The sequence below is a fragment of the Squalius cephalus genome, assembly GCF_949319135.1.
Source record: "Squalius cephalus genome assembly, chromosome: 1".
NCBI lineage: Eukaryota > Metazoa > Chordata > Actinopteri > Cypriniformes > Leuciscidae > Squalius > Squalius cephalus.
Window position 1 is genome coordinate 60,134,424 of NC_137122.1, and position 25,717 is coordinate 60,160,140.

The 25,717-nt window shown below is 36.4% G+C and overlaps 1 protein-coding gene and 1 long non-coding RNA gene across 2 annotated transcripts; both read right to left on the reverse strand.

Annotated features, from left to right (window-relative positions):
- Positions 1–13,202: 13,202 nt before the first annotated feature.
- On the reverse strand, positions 13,203–19,192 carry LOC307171792 (uncharacterized protein; the record flags this gene model as incomplete). The annotated part of the gene is made up of 5 exons (XM_079893632.1): positions 13,203–13,282; positions 16,466–16,582; positions 16,713–16,868; positions 17,908–18,118; positions 19,130–19,192. The coding sequence occupies 5 exons, from the start codon at positions 19,190–19,192 to the stop codon at positions 13,203–13,205; spliced, it is 627 nt and encodes a 208-aa protein (XP_079749758.1).
- A 5,775-nt stretch (positions 19,193–24,967) lies between these two features.
- Positions 24,968–25,413, reverse strand: LOC307162075. Its single transcript, XR_013821854.1, has 3 exons — positions 25,344–25,413; positions 25,169–25,231; positions 24,968–25,041 (listed from the first exon to the last, which is right to left on the reverse strand). It is a non-coding gene; the product is annotated as an uncharacterized lncRNA (long non-coding RNA).
- Between the last annotated feature and the right edge of the window lie 304 nt (positions 25,414–25,717).

Genomic DNA, 25,717 nt, shown 5'->3' on the forward strand with positions numbered 1-25,717 from the left:
AATGGTTTTTCAGGCAATTCGAAAAAGAAATATTTCGCAAAACTGCAGTGGAAACAGTTTTTGTGCATTTACAGGTCACCTGACGTAGATGACGCGGTGTGTTTGGACAGAATACGAGACAGAGTTCTTTATTAAACTCATATAAGACAGATGAATTACAGGAATAATGGATTCTAAACCTCAAATAAAAGCCACAATCAAGACCTCGAAGCAGATCTGAGGGAGAAACACCCAGAAACTCCTCATATGTGCTGCTCACAAGTATAATAAGGGTCGTTCCTTACCATTAATGCTTGGAAAAGACACATACATCTCCTTCGGATAATAATAATGGCCAGTGCAGTGGCTGGGATTAGTACAAACCTACCAACGTCCATTGCCATGGCTTTTGGAATGATTTATCGCGAGAGGAAAAAATGAAGTTTTAGTCGCATAACATCGGTTAATGGAAACGCCGTCATTTCGCAATTGTTTTTTGTCGACATTTTGAAAAAAATCGCAAAAGTTTTGCGCAAATCTGTAATGGAAACGCGCCTACTGTGAAGCTGCTTTGAAACAATCTGTGCTATAGAACTTGAACGATTTGTGGTATTAGAATGCATTCAGTTTTAGTTGTAAATCTATAGTTAAATTAACGAAAATATGAATATGTGAACTGTATCACAACTGTGATGATAGATCATGGCTGCACTGTTACATTTTTTTGTGTGTGTGTAAAATTATAGTATGTCTCAGGTTAATAATTGCGGTAATTTCACAGTAGGACTTATCTTGTGTTGAACTGCACTCTCAGAAATCTACTGTAAAATCTACAGTACTTTACTGGCCATTTTAGTCAGGTTTATACAATAGTACTGTAAACAGAGCTTGCTGTTACTGTGAGTTTACAGTTTTGGAAAACACACAAAAATTACTGTAAACAAACAACATCGTACTGTATTTCTACTATGTGTACTATGAGCATGTGTACTATGAAGGAACCCAGCATGCAATGCGGTATGAACAGATTATGCTGTAGACTGTTGTAGAGTCTTTGATACTTCACTGTAAAACATTGTCCTGCAAATTAATGGTAAAATACTTGCCATTATTTTACTGTTAATTGTACAGTTCTTTACTGTAATCTACAGTATGTTACTGTAAAAATACTGTGCACTCATTTCATTTGCAAAACTCGTCTGCCTTAAATTGACCAACTGCCGTTTAAGTTTCTAAACTAATATTTATAATGCACTAATAATGCGAGCATATTATTACTGTGAACTTATTTCATTTGAGATCACCAAACAAATATATCTTAAATAAAGAGATTTTCACTGGATCGGCAACTACACAGTCACCGCCTGTTAAATAAAGCAACATGCAACATGAAATCAATGTTTCTAGATCTTCCCCTGGACTTTTTTACAGTATATAACTGTTTTTTAACTTAGTTTATTACTGTTAAAATACATTTTGTGGGTGTGTCTTTTTATCTCACACTGTTAACCTTTTCAACCCCACAGGAAAATCCTGTAGTGTCCACACTACAAAGAGTAAAATTAACATTAACATTGAACATTAACATTAGCCTAATATATGTTGTCAGTGCCGAGAATTTTCGTGTGCATAAATACATTTCGTGTGCCTAATTGACCAACGTATATCTTAATGGTCCAGTGGTAGATCTTTCGCCAACTGTGTCAGAGGTTCTGAGTTCGAATCTGCACACGTATAGTTATTTTTTTTTTTTCTCGTATAGTTTTTTTTTTCTCTCATCAAAACCGATTATGTTCATCAGTGGTTGTATATCAAGCAGGGACACGTTTGTGTGCATTATGTTTTGTGATTTCACCAGAATGAATAGAGAGTATGCGCAACGATTGAAGCGCGCGTCCGAGTGAAGACAGAGCGGCGTGTGCGCGAGCCACGCGAGAAAACACTGTATCCGCGCCACTGATCGCAGCGGCAATGAGCAGTTTGATCACTTGATTTAAAAAAACACATTTCAGCGCTAGATCGTCTCTTATTTAAAAAACGAACGAAATGAATGCTCTGCCAGTTTTTATTTGTAGAATTGGTACATTCGTGCCGCGAGATGTTTTAAAAAGTGGTGGGGACAATATCGACCCTGGCAAAAAGTGGTGGGGACAATATCGACCCTGGCAAAAAGTGGTGGGGACATGTCCCACCCGCAAATTACGCCTATGATATAACCCACGCGGTGTTAAAGAGACAGCTCGCACAATGGGTCCGAGTAAAGTCCTTTACAAACGTGTCCGCTGAACGTTGTTATACGCAACAATTGAAGATATCTGAAGACATGTTTGTTGTAAGAGTTTTATAGTAAAAAATATTGCATATCAACAGTGATCAGCAATAATGATAAGCCTAATACTCACAATAAAAATAATAAGGTAACATAGATCATAACACAGTCTCGGCGGTAAGAACACTGTAAAACCTAACAGTTATATGTACTCAATAAAATTGAGTTCACTGCACTCAAATATTACTGAAAGTTATGTGTACACTGTGAGTTTACAGTTTTGGAAAACACAAAAAAATTACTGTAAACAAACAACATCGTACTGTATTTCTACTATGTGTACTATGAGCATGTGTACTATGAAGGAACCCAGCATGCAATGCGGTATGAACAGATTATGCTGTAGACTGTTGTAGTGTCTTTGATACTTCACTGTAAAACATTGTCCTGCAAATTAATGGTAAAATACTTGCCATTATTTTACTGTTAATTGTACAGTTCTTTACTGTAATCTACAGTATGTTACTGTAAAAATACTGTGCACTCATTTCATTTGCAAAACTCGTCTGCCTTAAATTGACCAACTGCCGTTTAAGTTTCTAAACTAATATTTATAATGCACTAATAATGCGAGCATATTATTACTGTGAACTTATTTCATTTGAGATCACCAAACAAATATATCTTAAATAAAGAGATTTTCACTGGATCGGCAACTACACAGTCACCGCCTGTTAAATAAAGCAACACGAAATCAATGTTTCTAGATCTTCCCCTGGACTTTTTTACAGTATATAACTGTTTTTTAACTTAGTTTATTACTGTTAAAATACATTTTATGGGTGTGTCTTTTTATCTCACACTGTTAACCTTTTCAGTCCCACAGGAAAATCCTGTAGTGTCCACACTACAAAGAGTAAAATTAACATTGATGCAGTGTTGAAATGATATTATTTTGTGAATATGTAAGTGATTTTTGAGCATTAGTGATGAACACCTGGGCCACGTTCAAGCTCAAACCGGTGTGCAACGTTTTGCTACGATATCCGGGTTGCACGACATGTTTCCTGGAAACGGTGTGCAACGGGGTTTGAGATGCGTTTTCTCTTGTTTGGTGGGTGTGTCAAAAATGTCAGCCAATCAGCAGCAACATGTATATAACCCAGTGGCGTAACTTTGTTTTAAAAAGTGGGTGGGACAGGTGGGCTGGGGGTTGCTAATACAATGCTAAATCAGATATATGTACAAAAACATTACGATGTCCAGCAATCGATTTAAATTGTAGGCTAAATGGGGTTTAATTTGTAATTAGGGTTAGGGATAGGGTTAGGGTTAGGGTTAGGTGAGATGTAGCCTAATATATGTTGTCAGTGCCGAGAATTTTCGTGTGCATAAATACGTAGATCCGCCTAATTGACCAACGTATATCTTAATGGTCCAGTGGTAGATCTTTCGCCAACCGTGTCAGAGGTTCTGAGTTCGAATCTGCACACGTATAGTTTTTTTTTTTTCTCGTATAGTTTTTTTTTTCTCTCATCAAAACCGATTATGTTCATCAGTGGTTGTATATCAAGCAGGGACACGTTTGTGTGCATTATGTTTTGTGATTTCACCAGAATGAATAGAGAGTATGCGCAACGATTGAAGCGCGCGTCCGAGTGAAGACAGAGCGGCGTGTGCGCGAGCCACACGAGAAAACACTGTATCCGCGCCACTGATCGCAGCGGCAATGAGCACTTTGATCACTTGATTTAAAAAAACACATTTCAGCGCTAGATCGTCTCTTATTTTTAAAAAACGAACGAAATGAATGCTCTGCCAGTTTTTATTTGTAGAATTGGTACATTCGTGCCGCGAGATGTTTTAAAAAGTGGTGGGGACAATATCGACCCTGGCAAAAAGTGGTGGGGACATGTCCCACCCGTCCCACCTGCAAATTACGCCTATGATATAACCCACGCTGTGTTAAAGAGACAGCTCGCACAATGGGTCCGAGTAAAGTCCTTTACAAACGTGTCCGCTGAACGTTGTTATACACAACAATTGAAGATATCTGAAGACATGTTTCTTGTAAGAGTTTTATAGTAAAAAATATTGCATATCAACAGTGATCAGCAATAATGATAACTCACAATAAAAATAATAAGGTAACATAGATCATAACACAGTCTCGGCGGTAAGAACACTGTAAAACCTAACAGTTATATGTACTATATAAAATTGAGTTCACTGCACTCAAATATTACTGAAAGTTACGTGGACACAATGACTGAAATAGGACTAAAACTGAATTAGTAATAGAACATTTCTAGATCCCAGCATGATCATTGGATAATAATTGTATTATTAAGTGATGATTGAGCATTAGTGATGAACACCTGCTGTTAACAAGCAGAATCACTGAAGGAAAGAGAAACACAAGAACTACAACTGACTTCAGCCACAGCCTTAGATCAAATCAACTGAAGAGAAAAGAAGACATTAAATCTGTGAAGATCTCAGCAGAGGAGGATTAAACAACTCCACAAACAGCATTACCAGCTTCACTTATTACTAACCAGACTGACTTTATTTCTGTCAGACGTCTACAGAAGTTCTTAAGATAATTAACAGAGTTTTAGAAGTTGATGATTTATTGAGTTTCGTTAAAGGTCACCATGATGGAGATCCGTGGTTGCTTTAGTTGGGCTCTCGACCCTTGACTTTTTTTTCTTTTCATCCTGAAATACAAAGCAAATGTTGGATCACAATAATTAGAAACCACAGTTTCCACAAATCCCTTCACTCGATTGGGCGTTCTCTTTTATTCTGGACGGCAAGGCCGGTGACTTGTAACATCGAGCGTATTTTGCAGTGTTAAACACGTACTTATACCGATTTCAAAATGCATTTTGAAAAAGAAAACTCTTTGAAAAGAACACAAAGAATGGCCTTCTCAGCTGCCGTAGTTGCAACTCCTAAACAATCACTTAATTATCTCATTAACTTCAATTCTATCATAAGGAAGCCATTAAATGGCTTGACGAGCTGTCTTCTTGACATCCTCTTAAAAGAGAGGGATCTGGGTGTTGTTGCTATTGCTGTAGGGGAAAGGGACATTTTCATTCTCAATGAGCATTTTATTGAAGAAAAAAAATGGTGATGAATATTTTTGGGTTGTTTTTGTTTGTCAAGTTCACAGAGAAAGACTGTAAATCTTAAAACAGAGGCTTCAAACCTTGATTTCATGGGGTCTGTATAAGCATCTGTTGACTTTTTTTCTGCGCTAAATGACATACTCAATCATAGTTACATAATTATTGCTATTTTGATTGTTCTTAACAAGGAAGCACAACAACCCCACTTAATTTCTTTATTGAGGAACATTCAAGAGTTTATTTTGAAGTCATAAAGTAATTGATATTACTGTGGTGAGCTCAAGGTGAGCTTGTGCGTTTGCATTCGGTTAATAATTCATTAATAAACGGTGAGCTGTTCATGATGAAGCTGGAAGAATAAAGATGACAGTCATGATGACTGTGATTTGAGGGTGTGTTCTGGGGGGAAAGAGAGATAGCTGAGGAAACATCAGAGGTCTGATGCTATTGTGTCGTGCTTTTCAACCGGAGCTTGTTCAGTGATGCTCGATTATGTCTGTGTGCGACACTGAAATCTTTGGCTATTTGTATGAATCAACCTGACTACATTATGTAATATTTTTTCATTTGATCAAGTCATAAATGGGGTCAAACTGAGATTTTTCACATTTTCTGCTCTGCTTTTGGGAAGTTTTGGGAACACTTTACAATAAGGTTCGTTACATGAACTAATAATGAACTGCATGTATACAGCATTTATTAATCTTTGTTAATGTTAATTTCAACATTTACTAATACTTTATTAAAATCTTGTTAACATTAGTTAATGCACTGTGAACTAACATGAACAAACAATGAACGGCTGGATTGTTTTTTTAACTAACATTACAGTATTTCACAATTGCTAAAACACTAAACCCCATTCTCTGAACCCAATGCTCAGTGGCCTAAACACATTTGTTGAATCAGTCACTCTGTAGGCAAAACCTTAAACAAGTTCAGGTAGTTAAGACACTGTTTGCAAATCTCATACATCTCATAGAGTTTTTGCAAAACTCTAAACACATTCTTACTCACTAAAACACATTTGGCACCGTGTTGCAAAATAGTAAATACATGTGTCAAAAGTTAAACACAACTACAACACAGCTGTCATCATTTACACACAACAACTCAAAATTGTTCACACTTGTTTCTAATGATATGATCAAATCAGTTGTCTAGCATATAGGTGGCCCAGGTACGTTGAGTGTTTATACCACAATGGACGGAAACAATGTGAGAGGCAGAGGAGGAAGAGTTTGTGTAAGAGGTGGTGTAAGAGGTGGTGGACGAGGTGGTGGACGAGGTGGTGGACGAGGTGGTGGACGAGGAGGAATAGTACAAGGACAACGAAGAGCAAGACCAAGAACAGTAATTTCAGATCAAATTCGGGCAACTGTGATAGACCATGTTCTTGTTCATGGAATGACAATGAGGGAAGCAGGACAAAGAGTACAACCCAATTTGTCCAGATTCTCTGTGGCCACCATAATCAGGACATTCAGAGAAGAGAACAGGTATTGTTTTTCTAATTTGTGCGACTGAAAGTTTACTGTTTGTCAATAGAAAGGGGAGTGGGGTAAAAAGAAAAAAAATTACAATACATTTTACATATGAATGTGATGTCCATTACTATTGTTTCTGTATGTATACATTTGTAAGAGCATTTTCCCTTTTGTAGAATTGCAAGACTACCAAATGAGGGTGGAAGGACTCCTTTGTTCTCCCAACAGCAAGAGGCTCTCATTGTTGATATGGTCCGTCAAAACAATGTCATCCGACTGCGTGAAATACAGCAAAGACTTGTAGAAGACAATGTAAACTTTGAAGGTATCAACAGTGTCAGCCTTTCTACCATTTCCCGTGTCCTCCATCGCAACAGGGTAAGCATGAAGCAAGTGTACAGAGTACCCTTTGAGCGCAATTCAGAAAGGGTCAAAGATCTACGATATCAGTATGTGCAAGTAAGTGTACACTTTCATCACTGATGCTTACAGTACAAGTTTGTAGCCTACAGTTATTGTCCTATACTGTTACTGTAACTGCACTATATTGTAGTGTATGTAAATCAGGAGTATGTAAATCATGTACAGAAGTATTGTCTTTCTGTAACACTTACAAAACTATTTATTTATCTCTTTTATATATAGAGGGTGTTTGAAATGGATTCCCTGGAAAGGCCCCATGAATATATTTTTGTAGATGAAGCAGGGTTCAATCTGGCGAAGAGGAGAAGGAGAGGCTGGAACATAATTGGCCAACGTGCCATTGTGGAAGTCCCTGGCCAGCGTGGTGGCAATGTCACCCTATGTGCAGCTATAAGCAATGGGGGGGTTCTCCACCATCATGCAACCCTGGGGCCATATAACACTGACCATCTTCTTACATTTATGGGTGGTCTTCGGGATGTTTTGTTTGAACGTGAGCAGGATCATCAGCAGGCAGTGCATCCTGTGTATGTTGTGGTTTGGGACAATGTCAGCTTTCACCGTAGTGTCCGAATACGTGAGTGGTTCAATATCAACCAGTGAATGTTTGCCTTCCACCATACAGCCCTTTCCTCAACCCAATAGAAGAGTTTTTCTCTGCGTGGCGATGGAAGGTCTATGACCGTAACCCATACACAAGGGTAAATCTTTTACAGGCAATGGAATTGGCCTGTGATGACATAGGTGTGGAGTGTTGTCAAGGCTGGATCCGGCACACGAGAGGGTTCTTCCCCCGTTGTCTAGGAAGGGACAACATTGCATGTGATGTGGACGAAGTCCTCTGGCCGGACCCAGCACGAAGACGGGATGCTGAGGCAGAATGAGTCTCTCATTGACTTTGATTTTGCAATTGCACAATATTTCGTGTAATACGCTTTTCATTTAGAGTTGTCTTTGTTCTTTGGGCTTACTTTATTTTTATGCTGAAAATACAGAAATTCAATACTGTATTACTTGCAGTACTTACAGTATGAAATATATTTGCTGTACTGAATTGAATGAGTTGTGAATTATTTACTTTTATTTATGGCAAAATGATTTTCTATATGCAATAAACATTGTTTTCTCTGTAACTACATGCCCTGGACGCTGTGTTGTCAATTTTTTGATGTAGTGTCTAATGAATGCTGATGAGTGTTTATATATTGACTGGCTGTGTTTATGTTTTGAAAGCATTGTTTGATTTTGAGCACAGATCAAATGGTTTTGAGGCAAGTGTTTGATTTTGCCAGAAGAGTCAGGGGTTTTGTGAATGTAGTTTAAAGACTGGGTTTTGTGTTTAAAGTTTTGAGAATATGGGTGAAGGTTTAAAAAAATGTGTTTTAGCAATTGTGAAATACTGTAACAAAGATTAACTAATACTGTAATAACTGTATTGCTCATTGTTAGTTTATGTTAATACATTGTTAACAAATGAACCTCACTGTAAAGTGTTACCTAAGTTTTATATGGAATCGGTAAAAAAAGATAGGCTACAATGTGTTAAAACAAGCTGAGATTACTACACACATATTTGAAGCTGAGTTTCAATAACTTAGTCAAAATATCTAATAATTTAATTTGCAAGTCCTTGTGAAAAATAAGTGTGCTTAAGTGTATTGAATGTACACTTCAACATACAGTGTACTTTCATACAATATTAATGAAATAAAAGGCCATACACTTCATGACTGTTGTCAAATTAAAAGTACATATTAAATCATTATGTTTTAATAAACCTTTGCCATGCTTTAAAGAAGTGCACTTATTTTAATGTGTCGACGTGAAGCACTTTATTATTATTTTATAAGTTGTGTTATTTTATTCTGAATACATTTAAAGTTCTATATGTACTAAATCGCAATGTCATCATTACAAATTTGTAATTGCAAATTTATTTTGCACATTTCAATAGAAATTAATTTTACTTTAATTCAGCAGTACACTTTAACCATATTTCAAATACTATAGAAATAATTATGAAGTTACATTTAAAAATGCACTTAAGTCAATGTTAAGTTCAAAATCATTTAATAGACATTTAAACTTTTTTAATTCATTTAAATTTTTAACTAATTACATTTTTTGGTTTACATATTCTTTTAAAGTATACTATTTCTGTAATACGCACTCTTTTTACAAAATTAAAAAATAAATGCTAAAGTGTTGATTGGGACACTTTTTCCAGTCATCTCAATGGCAAAAAGTGTCCCAAATAAACCTGAATTAATTATTACTATTATTATTATTACTACTGAGAATGAATATCTGCATTCTTTCTCTTGACACAGATCCTTTGTGGAGCCATTCAACTTTTATTATTATTGTTGTTGTTGTTATCATTATTGTTATTATTATTAATAATAAAACATTATCTAGACAGTCATGCCCAGCTCCTTCACTCTCAGTCAGAGGTAGGATGATTCCACATTTATGTGCCAACATTGCTGCAATTTCCTCATTTTTATCAGACAAAATGCGTCACTAACCTACTTTTATGACATTTGTTCATATTGCAACACGTACAGTCATACAGCCATTAAATACAGTCATTTCAAAAAGCCTTTGTTTTTCTTTTCATTTCACTGTAAATGATTATTTGTTGCTTTCAAAGTATATAGGCAAATAAAATAAAGTTATGCTCATTTGTTTTACTATAACCATATAACATCTTTTGGGTAATACTCTAACAATGCAATACTAAATATTTTTGTGTAAATTATGTTTGTAAGTAAAGACCATCGTAATTCTTTCCCCTTTTGTTACACAAATGAACTTGCCAACATTCAGTTTAGTTTGATCCAGTTCTTTCTGGAGAGGATAATGCTTACATTGCCCTCTTGTGAAAGCCGTATTCAGCCTTAAGATTTTTTTAATTGTCTGATTTACCGTGGTTTAAGAATAACAATTAGGTTTCTTTCTTTGAACGCAGTCCACACTGTTACTGCACCTCTATTTCTGCAACAATAGAAGAAAATCAATCAAGTTTTACATCGTGCTGTTCACTATGGAAGCCCGTTTCCGCCACATTGAGTAAAAAAATAAAGATTCTTTAAGTCATAATAATAAGAAACTTTCTCATAATAATGACTTAACATCTCGTAATAATGAGAAACTTTCTCGTAATAATGAGAAACTTTCTCGTAATAATGACTTAACATCTCGTAATAATGAGAAACTTTCTCATAATTATGACTTAACATCTCGTAATAATGAGAAACTTTCTCGTAATAATGACTTAACATCTCGTAATAATGAGATACTTTCTCATAATAATGACTTAACATCTCGTAATAATGAGAAACTTTCTCGTAATAATGAGAAACTTTCTCGTAATAATGACTTATTTTCTCGCACTTCTACGCATGCGCAAAGCAGCGGAGCAGAAGGGCGTGCCACACTAGCGACATCCGCTGGTCAAAGCCGTGTAAATGCATCACAGCAAACTTGGAATGCTCTGCAGTGAATAACATTAAAGATAAATGATCAGTATATGAGACAGGCTTCCATACTAGATAGTCTTTTATTCATTTGTAATATTCATTTGTATTTTTGTGTATGAACAAGCAGCAACACAAGGGTGATCCATGGATTTCAAATAGACGGAGGAATGATAAGACAGCACACCTTTCCAAATCTGTTTAAGAACACTTCATCTGGAAATCTGTGTAAGGGTCCGTTCATACAGAACGCGCTTTTGCATTGCTTTTCTAGGCAAACGCGCACTAGACGGACGTTGCGCTCGCTCTTCTGCAGCAATCTTGCGCATGACACGGCGTTCTAAATTGAAAAGAAGTTCAGCTTTTAAAAACACGTCTCGACCTTGCGTTTTCCACCATTCCACTGCCCACTTATGGTTAAATGTCCCCAAAGTCATAAACATCTTAAAGGTGATTTCTGTATTGATATCTTCCAGATGAACCTGCACATCAAATATCCTAGCATCTGCAAAATACGTGTTATATTAACACACATATGTGTTACACTTAAACTTGACGAATAAATGTAATATTCCAACTTTAATCTGATAGTTTTGTAAATTCATGTAACAATTTCCATCGGTGTGCACAGGCGTCCTTCGTTACCATGGTAACCGTCCTGCTTCTGCATTCCACTTTCACACCTTATCGTGCGCATGGAAAAGTATGGAAGATATAGGCCTACTGATGATGTTATTTAATGATACTACAGATTGCACTTAGTAGATCAAACTGATTTTAATGAAAACAACTGTTTTGCAGAGCGTGCCAAGTTTGCTGTGATGCATTTACACGGCTTTGACCAGCGGATGTCGCTAGTGTGGCACGCCCTTCTGCTCCGCTGCTTTGCGCATGCGTAGAAGTGCGAGAAAATAAGTCATTATTACGAGAAAGTTTCTCATTATTATGAGATGTTAAGTCATAATTACGAGAAAGTTTCTCATTATTACGAGATGTTAAGTCATTATTATGAGAAAGTTTCTCATTATTACGAGATGTTAAGTCATTATTATGAGAAAGTTTCTCATTATTATGACTTAAAGAATCTTTTTTTTTTACTCAACATGGCGGAAACGGGCTTCCATAGTTCTCCCTGTTTTGCCTTTTACGCTTATTTTCTTCTCCAACCTCCAGAAATAGTTGACACATATGTCACTTTTTTAAGACTTTTGATGAAAATTGATATGTATAAATTACGTTGTGATAAAAACGTAAATATTTTTTAATTATCTCTATGAATTTTTACAGTGCTTGCACCGTGTGCTTTAGACCATGCGCTTTCAATCCTTAAAGGGATACTCCACTTTTTTTGGAAATAGGCTCATTTTACAACTCCCCCAGAGTTAAGCAGTTGAGTCTTACCGTTTTGGAATCCATTCAGCCGATCTCCGGGTCTGGCGGTCCCACTTTTAGCATAGCTTAGCATAGATCATTGAATCGGACAGGACCATTAGCATCTCTCTCAAAAAAATGACCAAAGAGTTTCAATATTTTTCCTATTTAAAACTTCACTCTTCTGTAGTTACATCGTGTACTAAGACCGACGGAAAATGAAAAGTTGTGATTTTCTAGGCTGATCTGGCTAGGAACTATACTCTCATTCCTGCGTAATAATCAAGAAACTTTGCTGCCGTACCATGAGTCCAGCAGGCGTAATGATATGACGCAGCGCCTGAAAATAGTCCCCAGCTCGGTAACTTCCAACGTGACCGGGACTAAGTTTGTCTAACCTATTAGACCTATTTTCAGGTGCTGCGTCATGTAACTACAGAAGAGTCAAGTTTTAAATAGGAAAAATATCGAAACTCTTTGGTCATTTTTTGGAGAGAGATGCTAATGGTCTTGTCCGATTCAATGATCTATGCTAAGCTATGCTAAAAGTGGGACCGCCAGACCCGGAGATCGGCTGAATGGATTCGAAAACGGTAAGACTCAACTGCTTAACTCTGGGGGAGTTGTAAAATGAGCCTATTTCCAAAAAAAGTGGAGTATCCCTTTAAGGATTGAAAGAGCATGGTCTAAAGCACACGGCGCAAGCACTGTACAAATGAATACACTAACGTTACATGTACTCAATAAAATTGTGTCAACAGATTACAAGCAATATTATTAATTCAATTTAACAAATAAGAATTGAGAGATATTAAAACGGTTTTATTACCGACCAGGCAAAATGTATTTCTGTCATTCGTCTACCAGTTCATTTTGAGAATGAACAGGGTGTCAGGTGGAGAACAGAGGACCCAAGAGCGAAGTGCAGGTAATAAAGTCTCTTTAATATAACCAAGGTAATAGGCCATGATACGAGCAAAAGGCAGTTCAACAGAAATATACTTCTTGATAATTAGTAACAAAAGTAGACGGGAAACCCTGGACTGGGCAGCAGTGGTCAGCGGGCAGACTCAGTAACAGAAGCAGATAGCGGGAGGCTTGGATGCAGAGCTGGACCAGCCTTCAGCGGCAGGGTAACTGGGCAGAGCACAAGTTAAGCGAACATAGAGCCATTAATGAGAAAAGACTTCACCAAACAGGACTCAGACATCAGTTTGATACGAAATAATCTCGCAAGGAAGCAGACAGAGAGAAGGCTAGAAGTAGCAAACATAATCAAGAGGAAAGGGAGGACAGGTGTGAGAAGATCAGCGCAATTGCTGGTAATAATGAGTAGAGAAAAGTTGCGTGAGGAAATGTGTGTGTGAGAGTGTGTGTGAGAGACTAAATAGGAGAGAGAGAGAAACCTGGTTCATGACAACAGAGGTTTAGATGTTGATTTTATGGAAAATGTTTGGTGATCGGTGTTTCCTTTAGCTGGACAGTTTATAAGTCTTTGCTTTTTAATGGGTTCATTTGTTTCATTTGTTGCAAAATAAACCATGAAAGGAAAGATCAGATGAAAAAGTTTTAATTATCATATACAGAAAAATGACTTTTTTTGATGTCAATGAAAATTACATTCTAATAATACAAGTACATTTATTTACAGTAAAATTAAAGTCACTGCAGATTAAGTTTTTAAGTTTTAAATTTCAAAAACAATATTCACATTATAATTATGAATTGTAGCTGAAATATATTCATTGATGCATGACGTCCACTACATGTGATAAATCAGAGTTTTCTCTCAATCTAAAATTAAAACTTGGATAATTTTACTGTGATATGACTCATTAGATATTGCTTGATGCTGCAATATTTTTTTTACCTACAAGAGTCTCCTAGGATAGAAGGAATGGGTGGATATTCCGGAGCAAGTTGGCATGTCTGACTGACCCTTGGCCATCTTGGTTTGGAGGGGGAAAAAATCGAAACACAAAGGCTTGCCACATGGTTGCAATTTATAGGATGATGCACCCGGGTCCAATGAAGAGGCTGATGTGCAACTTTGCCATCAAAACCCGTGCAAATTCAAGAAAATGCTTTTTTAATAGCTGTCCACTGTAGTGACCACTATGCTTGAAAGGGTTAAATACATAGACATCAAGAATCAACATATGAATCTCAACAATGGTAACATACTTTATGCCGCAATGCATGCTGGGAGTCATGGGTTTTATATGGTTTTATCCCAGGATGCATTGCTGCATGACGCATGTTACCATTGTTGAGATTCGTATGCTGATTCTTGATCACACTAACCTTCAAACATCATTCTAGTAACATTCAAGAAATTGTTGAATTGAAGGTTGAGTTTTTCATTCAAAATGAAGTTGAAAGAACATTATACCTTTTACATTTTAAATTAAGTTGTGTGTAAAAATGTCTTCAATAACACAAAGGTAATGAATTATGTTTTGAGTCTCTAAGGTGGAAAATTATTTTCATCTTACAAAACAAAAAAGAAATTACAAACTTGGGAAAATCTGGGAAATTAGGTTATATCTACTGACAGTTATGCTTCAGTAAAACTTTGTTTTTTCAGGTTGGTTTAATTCAATTATAATCAGTAATCTTAAATCAAATACAGTGGTCAACATTTGAAGTGGATCAAAACAGTTCATCAAAGTTGTCCTTAGACAAGAACGGGTATTGTTCAAAATTCACGTATAACTTTGATGAAAGGTTTTGATCCACTTTGAATGTTGACTACTGTATTTCATTTCAACAAACCCAGTAATTGTAGACGTTACCACATCAAGTACAAGTTGAACTGACTAGACTTTTGTTTCAGAAGATAATGACAATATATGGGCTTTGAGACTTTATGTGTGTTTGTGGCGTGCCAAACAGTGTTATCATGATATCCATGATTTTCCTGAGATGAATGGGATTGTTCATTTACAGCTCTCCAGGTATTTCTACACACACAGCTTTGAGCTTGTACTGCCATCTGCAGTCACGACAGGAGTCATTATAGAAATCAACACTAACCAGACAGAATTCAACACTGAATCGTGATTAAAGGTGCTGTATGTAACTTTTTCACTCTACTAAAGCATAAAAATACCATAATATGTTTGCATATATTGAGGAAACATAAGTTCACATACTCGTTTCTCTGAAAAACACTTCTACAGCCAGTTACTTTACTTTGAAATGTGCTTTTCCAGGCTGGAATGTTTGTTTTTGTTTTGGTCTGTGATATTGCACGTTGCCAATTTTCATTGTCCATTTTACTCGTTCCTGTTGCGTGAGCTCAAACTTGCGACCCGTGTGAGCGCCGTCCGGCCTGAGGAGTCTGAGGAGGAGGCGGGAGAAACCACGATCTCCGATATTTTGAATTTGGACTGCAGTACCTATTTCAACCACTAGTCATTCTTACAGACTGCACCCTTAAATATATTCATCAGTATGCTCATATTATTATACATTTATGTACATTTACATATATTCACTTAGCTTAATATGTTTTTTGTTGAGTATCATATTTTCTACACCAGGCTTTTATATATCAATAAACTGACACTGTCCCTTCGGTCCACCATAGAAAGTGTTGACAGACATTGCCTGAAATTACCGTTTCACAACGCCTGCACTCACTCCTGATTTCTCTCAACACGTGGACTGAAGAAGTGTCAGTCAATACATGAGAAAACAAAGTAACTTGCGCTACTTATTTAAAAAGTACAAATTGTTGTGAATTTAAAATAATGCGTTACAATACACACACACACAGACACACACTTTCTTCGAGCAACAATAAGCTACTAGGAGCCTTCTACCCCAAATCCCCTGTAAACATATGACGACATATAGGTATTTAATTTCCAACATAAAAACAATAAAAGTAAATCTCCTAGTTATAGCCTTTATTGATGACAGAGTTAATAAAAAATCCTCAAATGTGTAAATTAATATGTACAATATAGTATATTGTTTGAAAATAAAATAAAAATATGCAAAGGTTTAAAGACGACATAAAATCAAATTTTGTTTCATGGAAATCGCATATAGAAATGATGTAGATCCAAATCACCAATGTCAATTTTGTTCTTTAATAAACACCTTCATATTCTGTGCCGTTGTAAAAATATAAAGCACTACCAACAAAAGTAAAAGAATCATACAATTCTTCTGTATCCCAAATTACCTTCTTTTTTTCTTTGCACAAGTCTGTTCTAGTGACAATGACAACAGTGATGATATAAATTATGTCAATGAATAAAAAAAAACAGAACATTATTTTATCCAAGCGATCTATAAAAGCCTCGTTGCTGTTTGCCACTTGCTCTTTCTGGTCAATGTTTTCCAAAAAGTTCACTATTTTTTGGAGGGAAGCCACCTCTGAAGGCAGATCGCTGGACTTTGTTGTTGCAATCACACCAACATCTGCTAATAAAAATGTAAAAAAAATTTTTTTTTTTTAATTAAACAAAAAAAAAATATATATATATATGAACACACTACAAGTCTGCATCAAGCTTTTAGGTATTTATGTTTGCTGTATTTAGTATTCTCTTACCTTCATCCTGACCCAGGCTGGCAGTTTTTTTGTGTTTTTTTATGTTCTTTGAGCATTTACAGAGCAGGATTCTGTCACCCAGTGTCAGATGTGTCAACAAAATAGACACCACCATGCTCAACACCAGATTGACCAGACAGAAGCAGAAATGATAATCTTTGGAGCAAAATAAAGAAAGATATATAATTTACCTGTGCATTGCATAATTGTAGATGAATAAAAAATACTGTAAACAATATTACAGTAGTCAACAATATTATACAATATTATAAATGATGAATCACATTTTGTCACGTCACATCAGCTAACCACTGGGGTACCTCAGGGTTCAGTGCTGGGGACCCTCCTCTTCTCAGAATACAACATCGCTAGGACCTTTTATCTGTTCACAAAGTTCTTCTTACCACTGATATGCTAACAACAAACAGTTCTACCACTGATTTCAGAGTGCACACATCTAGGCTTTTATGAAATAACACTACTTCCAACTAATCCTAAACAAGAAAAGGTTCTCATTAGGCCTATTCGGACGGTAATTGTTTCTCAGGGGGTTGTACGATATTTTCATTTACAGGGGTTAATCTGAGATTTTATTGCCGTCTGAATCCAGAGTTATAACTGCCAGATGAACAAAGAGAAAATGTGATCTGGTGGTGTTGGTTAACCGTAATCATTTTTGACCATAATAATTTTTGAAATGTTGGTGTCAGGTCAAAAATGATTACGTTAAACACAACCAATACCATCAGTGCACCTGAAGAGAAAAGAAGACATTACATCTGTGAAGATCTCAGCAGAGGAGGATTAAACAACTCCACAAACAGCATTACCAGCTTCACTTATGACTAACCAGACTAACTTTATTTCTGTCAGACGTCTACACAAGTTTTTATTGAGAATTAACAGAGGTTTAACTCTAATGTGTTTAATTTGAAGTCACCATAACGGTGATTAGTGTTTTCATTAGTTGGTCTCTTAACTCTTATTAAGTCTTTTGTCTTTTTCGGCTGTTGTGACAGTGTGATTTTCAAACATATTTGCAGCAGCAAAGAATGCAAAAGTGAAACGAGCAAACCTGCGTAAAGTATGCATAAAGGACATTTCTGTTGTACTGCATCACAATATGACTGCCACCCAGGACTACACTGACAGGTGTGCAAGAGGCCTGTTATTTTTATTTTTTTATTTCACTTACGAAGGATGGGGCTACATCGTCCACCACTGCCTAGGTGATCATTGAGGATGAGGAGGAACATGGTGAAGCTCAGGACCAAGGTGACCTTAAGGTTGTTGCGTTCTCCACCTTGAACTGGCAGAGCAAAGGTCACCAGGTCAGCCAGCATTATTAGCACACTGGGCAGGATCAGGGTCACAAAAGCACTGAAAGGACTGATGGATAAAGAGACCTGTTAACAGATGACAGGAGAAAGAATACGTATCAGTTGAATATTTATGTCTTCACTCTAAACATGCACAGATGAACACCAACCAATAAGTACTGAATTAGAAAAAAAGTACATTTTAACACTCAAAAGGTCATCTGTAGACCAAAAACATTTTTTTCCACTCTGCAGTAACAGCAATGGCAGTAAGTAAAAATAATATATTTAATAATAATTCATTTGCCAGTGTTTGTTAGGCATAATGTAGAGTCAGCCATAAGGCAAATAAAGTAATAAACAGTGATTATCAAATAAAAACATAAGCTGATATGGCATATTTGTTTGGGGAAATATTATTATATTATATGAAAAGAAGAAAAAGTTGATTTAAAGATAATAAAGATACTATCTTTTATTTTGTACTCATTGTAGTTATTTTAGCACTAACTTTGCAGTATTTTGCCATGCAAGCTTTAATTCTAGGGATTAAGTGCTTTTGAAGGAATCCATACACTGATTTGGGATCAGGTTCTCCCTTAAACATATATGGATGTAATCCAGCTGTAAAAGATGTTAGCCAATGACAATAGTGGGTGTTTATTGTGAAGTCTTAAAAGGTAAAAGACAGGGTAGAAAATGCTCATGTCATTTTAAATTTAAACATGGAAATTCATAAGAAGTACAATAAAAACATGACATGATGAATTTAAAATAAGTTTTGTTAATAAATTGTGCACATAAAGGCCACATAATACAGTTGTAATAGTCATATTCTGTTTTGGTTTTGTTTTCACTTTTCTGATTGCCTGAGTTCTCATCCTTGTTTGTTACTATAATTTCTAATCAGTGCACACTTGTTTTGTTAATGATCATTCACTGTCTATAGAAGCCCTTAGTTTTCCCAGTTATGTTTGTCATTGTTAATACTACATCTGTAGTGTGTTATGTGTTCTTTGTGTTCATTGAAGTATCTGTATTTCCTATTCATTGAGATGTCCAGAGACCAGCCAGCCCTCAGCCACTTCCACCACGGACCTTGAGCCAGAGCCCAAGCGATTTAGAGTTTGACCAGGTGTGTGAGTCTGCACCAACATCCATCATTGAGGGCGTTCTAGGGCATTCACAATTGCATGAAGTGGAGTCCCACCCATACTCCTGTCACTGAGGGTGTGCTTTGCCCGATCCCCATAAAATGGTATCCACCTGGCACCGTCGTACTGATGAAGGGCTGAAATTAAAATATGGTAATAGGTGTTTCATTTCCGACACATGCTTTAAGCAGTCAACCAATCACAACGAACTGGTCCATTTGACCAATCAGAGAAGAGTAGACCAATCACAACGAACTGGTCCATTTGACCAATCAGAGAAGAGTAGACCAATCACAACAGACTGGACCATCTGACCAATCAGAACAGAGTAGACCAATCACAACAGACTGGGCCATCTGACCAATCAGAGCAGAGTAGACCAATCACAACAGACTGGACCATCTGACCAATCAGAGAAGAGTAGACCAATCATAACAGACTGGACCATCTGGCCAATCAGAGCAGAGTAGACCAATCACAACAGACTGGGCCATCTGACCAATCAGAGAAGAGTAGACCAATCATAACAGACTGGACCATCTGGCCAATCAGAGCAGAGTAGACCAATCGGTCCCACTTTATATTAAGTGGCTTTAAGTACTATGTACTTACATTGAAATTAATAATTTGATACAATGTACTTATTGTGTAACTACATGTTTTTACATTGTACTTACATTTTAAAAATTCCTGCATGTAATTACAGCTGTAATTAATTTATGTAATTACATTTGTAATTACACAGTTGACCCTTCCCTTACACCTTAAACCTACCCAATCCACCACACCTGTCCCTAACCTTAACCGTATCACACCTCAATAGCAGCAAAAGTGTTTTACAATACAACATGAACACAATAAGTACATTGTACTTATTTTTTGATGTAAGCACATAGTACTTAACGCCACTTAATATAAAGTGGGACCGACCAATCACAACAGACTGGACCATCTGACCAATCAGAGCAGAGTAGACCAACCACAACATACTGGGCCATCTGACCAATCAGAGAAGAGTAGACCAATCACAACGAACTGGTCCATTTGACCAATCAGAGCAGAGTAGACCAATCACAACGAACTGGTCCATTTGACCAATCAGAGCAGAGTAGACCAATCACAACAGACTGGACCATCTGACCAATCAGAGCAGAGTAGACCAATCACAACAGACTGGACCATCTGACCAATCAGAGAAGAGTAGACCAATCACAACAGACTGGACCATCTGACCAATCAGAACAGAGTAGACCAATAACAACAGACTGGACCATCTGACCAATCAGAGCAGAGTAGACCAATCACAAAAGACTGGACCATCTGACCAATCAGAGAAGAGTAGACCAATCACAACAGACTGGACCATCTGATCAATCAGAGCAGAGTAGACCAATCACAACGAACTGGTCCATTTGACCAATCAGAGAAGAGTAGACCAATCACAACAGACTGGACCATCTGACCAATCAGAACAGAGTAGACCAATCACAACAGACTGGGCCATCTGACCAATCAGAGCAGAGTAGACCAATCACAACAGACTGAGCCATCTGACCAATCAGAGCAGAGTAGACCAATCACAACAGACTGGGCCATCTGACCAATCAGAGCAGAGTAGACCAATCACAACAGACTGGACCATCTGACCAATCAGAGAAGAGTAGACCAATCATAACAGACTGGACCATCTGGCCAATCAGAGCAGAGTAGACCAATCACAACAGACTGGACCATCTGACCAATCAGAGAAGAGTAGACCAATCATAACAGACTGGACCATCTGGCCAATCAGAGCAGAGTAGACCAATCACAACAGACTGGACCATCTGACCAATCAGAGAAGAGTAGACCAATCATAACAGACTGGACCATCTGGCCAATCAGAGCAGAGTAGACCAATCACAACAGACTGGGTCATCTGACCAATCAGTGCAGAGTAGACCAATCACAACAGACTGGACCATCTGACCAATCAGAGAAGAGTAGACCAATCATAACAGACTGGACCATCTGACCAATCAGAGCAGAGTAGACCAATCACAACAGACTGGACCATCTGGCCAATCAGAGCAGAGTAGACCAATCACAACAGACTGAGCGATCTGACCAATCAGAGCAGAGTAGACCAACCACAACATACTGGGCCATCTGACCAATCAGAGCAGAGTAGACCAATCTCAATGAACTATGAATAGTTTCTGACACTGTGAGAAAACCGCTGATGCTGGAATGTATATTATGAGAAAATTGTTTTTGAAAAGTGTTTTTGACTTTTTTGTTAACCTAGTGTAGGAGACAAAATTAGGAACCTTTAAAATAGCATAATAAGCACTTTAATCCACTCCCATTCTTAAGAGTGGAATTCATCTCTAAAACTTTGCAGTGTGTATATGTCCTAAGACCAAACATATGTTAAGACAGTAAATAAGGTATTTCATGTCATGTTGCCTTTAAGAGTTTAAGGTAATACTTACTGACATCTGGTTTCATAGACAGGGTTTTGATTAAGCCAGGATTAGGCATTAGTTAAATAAGGACATGCAAGTAGCTTTTTTAAACATGCCTTTGAATAAAACATTACTGGTGTGCATCTTGCGAAAAAAAAAAAATCACAATGACATATTTTAATATATGCCAGTGCAAGTTTCTTTCAATTAAAACATCTCAAACATGCATTTTAGCCTGGGACAAGCTTAAGCCATAGAATAGCAATAAGAATCAGAATGAAGTCAGTAGTTACCGAGAGATATCTGCTGTTTTGAAACGTTTGGTCTTGTTTTATTATCACATTCACAGTCTCCCACTCTCCTTGAATGCCTCCAACATTAGATACGTTAAGTGGATGGCTGAGGCTAATGTTACATTCTATAGATCAACACAAGCAAAAGAATGTTTAGCACTTATTCAGATATCTTTTACATGTTGTTTTACATGTTTAACAACAAATGATCAATTTCTGTTCTCTTAAAATTTTTATCTTACGGCTTTGGTTCCATCCATTGATGGCCACAGAACATTCTCCACTCACGAAGGGGTAGTTGAAAAGGTTGATGTCATCACAGCTCACTGTTATGAACAAGATAACGGCATAGTCCACGGTTCCATCCTTCCTCACCTGTACATCCTCAGAGTAAGGCTTCACGGTTACATCTATCCTGAATTCATAAAGAGAGAGAATATGACTTTCACCCAAGATGGGAACCAATCATGAGTCTGTTGTCACGTTTAGCTTTGGTTTATCTGTATACACTCTTCATACTCAGCATGGTAACAGTCATTTCTATAGCAGTTGTCCACAAATTGATATTCAACATAATACAATGTCACAATTCACTATTTTCCAGAGAAACTAAATTATATCAATTAACCTCAAAACTGGCTACAAATGTTCTCACAAATGTTGATATTCAGATTACAAAATTAAAAATATAATGGACATCCATCAAAAGAGTTGAGATGAGATTTTGTGCCGTCTATGGTCAAGAGTAAAAATTAAAGTGGAGGGTCATCTTACCCCACTGGACAGGCTGTGTTTGCTTATACTAAACGGTAAAATGCATGCCATGCCAAAAAAAAAAAAAAAAAAAAAAAAACTGTTCTGAGGTCACTTACGCATTGTCCAAAACCAACGCAGGAGTCCAGATTTTGTCAAATGGTAACATAACGGCTGTAGCATTAGATGTTGTTGCATTCCACTGTAGTTCAAGATCCCTCCACAACTATGGAGAAAAAATAAATGGTAACACTTTATTTCGATGGTCCACTTTAGACATTCTACTTACTATAAGTAACTTTGCATCTACATATCAACTAACTCTCATTAGAGTATTAGTAGACTGTCTGCTTAATATCTGCTAACACTTTATTTTGATTCTCCCGACAAACATTCTACTTCTACATTCTACATTTAATGTATTATTCAACAATATTATTATTGACACCATTATATGAGAACTGAACTGAGCTGGACGATGACTTCACGGTTTTCTCCAGAGCGGCTAGATATATAAATGAACTAAATTATAATTTTTTTACAACAAAAATGAACAATCACAGAACTTAACCCAGCTAACAGAATTTTGTTATAAGAACATTCTCCAAAAATCCATTGTTGATTCTGGGAACGTAAAAAAATGTCCAGTTTTCCTAACTTTTGGGGAATGTGTTTTAAAAGGTATGATGTTCCTCAAACATTCTTTCAACTTAATTTTGATTTAAAATTCAATATTCTAGTAACGTTGATTTCAAACATTCCAAGAACATAAAAATGTCCAGTTTCCTTAATGTTAATATAATGTTATTTAAAGGTTGGTATGATGGTCCAGACATGTTGATCTGCTTTATCAATGTAGAAATGTTCTCCATAAACACCTGCAACTGCTGATAAAGCAGCAATTTAACTAAAGCCAAGGGTCGAGAGCCCAACTAAAGCAAACACTGATCTCCATGATGGTGACCTCAAACGAAACATTTTTAACCAAACATAATCAAACCTCTGTTAATTCTCAATAAGATCTTCTGTAGACGTCTGACAGAAATAAAGTCAGTCTGGTTAGTAATAAGTGAAGCTGGTAATGCTGTTTGTGAAGTTGTTTCATCAGATCTTCAGAGTCTTTTAATGTCTTTTATCTTCAGTTCATCGAAGGCTGTGTCTGAAGAAAGTTTTAGTTTGTGTTCTTATTTCTCTTTCTTTCAGTGCTTGTTCACAGCCGGTGTTTGAATGATTGAAAGAATGTTTCAGGAACATCACACTAACCTTTAAATAACATTCTACTAACATTTAGGAAACTGGACATTTTTATGTTCTTGGAATGTTAGAAATCAATGTTACTAGAATGTTGAATTTTTAAATAACAATTAAGTTGAAATAACATTTGAGGAACATCATGCCTTCTAAAAAATGTTCCTCTAACGTCAGGAAAACTGGAAATTTTTTACGTTCGCAGAACCAACACTTAATATTTTGAGAACGTTTTTATAACTAAAGTCTGTTAGCTGGGTTAATTCCAGGTGTAAACAGGGCCTTAGTTAGGAGACTGTATAATGGATCATCAAAATAAAGTGTAACCAAATATACTTCTGTTGCTGCTTTATGAGTTTTTAGAGGAGATGCAAGTGTTTTGTTTTGTTTTTCTTTTGAAAGTGAACATCCAAAAACTTACCATGTTTACCTTGACACGGCTGCTCATTTGCATGTTTTTTGTATCCTAAACATGGTGACAAGGTTATATATTTTAAACATGTAAAAATTATTACATTGAAAAAAAATGAATAGTAAGATTTACTTCGAATTTCTTTTAATTGTATAATAATAGAAATGTCAAATCAAATGTAAAATCTAAAAAAGTGAGCAATTCTTAAAGCATTTGATTTAATATAATATATATTGGTTACACTTTATTTTGAATGTCCACTTTAGACATTGTACTAACTATAATTATTTTTGCAACTACATGTCATCTAACTCTCATTAGAGTATTAGTAGACTGTTAGGTTATTAGGTGTTAGGATTCGGGTTAGTAGAATAAGTTGACATGTATTTGCAAAGTTATAGTTAGTAGAATGCCTAAAGTATAAACCATTGAAATAAAGTGTTACAATATAAATACAATTGTTAACAGTGGTATTTGTGTTTTATTATTAATTAGATTTGTTTTTTGAGCATGAAAAAAATACAGAAATTATAATGATAAAACAATAAAAACAATCTGCTACTTACAAAAGACATTGTCTCATACGTCATTGAAGTGATGGCTACGTTAACAGAACAATCATTACCCTGCTGTGGTGCGCTCTTCAATTTCTTAGCAATTATTATATTTGCCAGACATCTACTGTTACATGGATCTGTCAAGACTGTTAGACCAGATTTAAACACATTAAAAAAATTACTTATTAAATTAAAAGGCATTGTAGACGTCGACAAAACATTTGAGAATCCTCAAAATTACACTAGAAAGTCTATAGAAATACAGTAGATTACCAATCGGACATGAAAAGATGAGGAACAACAATGAGATCCGGTGTTGAAGAACCATTTCAGACACTACCAAAAAAGAAAAAAAAAAGAAAAAGAAAAAGAGAAACAAATAAAATATGCATACTGTATGTATATCTATAGTAGTTTAAGAAACAATTAAGAAACTGATAAACTTTACCTTTGCTAGCCATTGTGAATGAATTATTATATTCTCCCAGAATTTCACCAACTTCAGCTGTCTCCACTTTATATGAACAAGCATCAGTCGTCTTTTTAAAGGCTAGAAGCTCTTTGAATACTACGTCAAAGTACAGAAGAACAAAGAAAATTGAGCCAGCTCATATTAAATTTCAGCCCACATTTTGTGTAAACTTTAGTTTTTGAGATTCTGATGAGCTCCTGAAAGGGCTTCAAGGCCATGAGTACAAAAGCCGGTTAGTGCAGCGTCAGCTACTGTACCTCCAGGCCCTTCATCCTCCTCTCAGACAAACACACCAATCTATCAGCAGCTTCGTGAAGGACAACTCATTCAGAAGAGTCTGTAATGCTCAT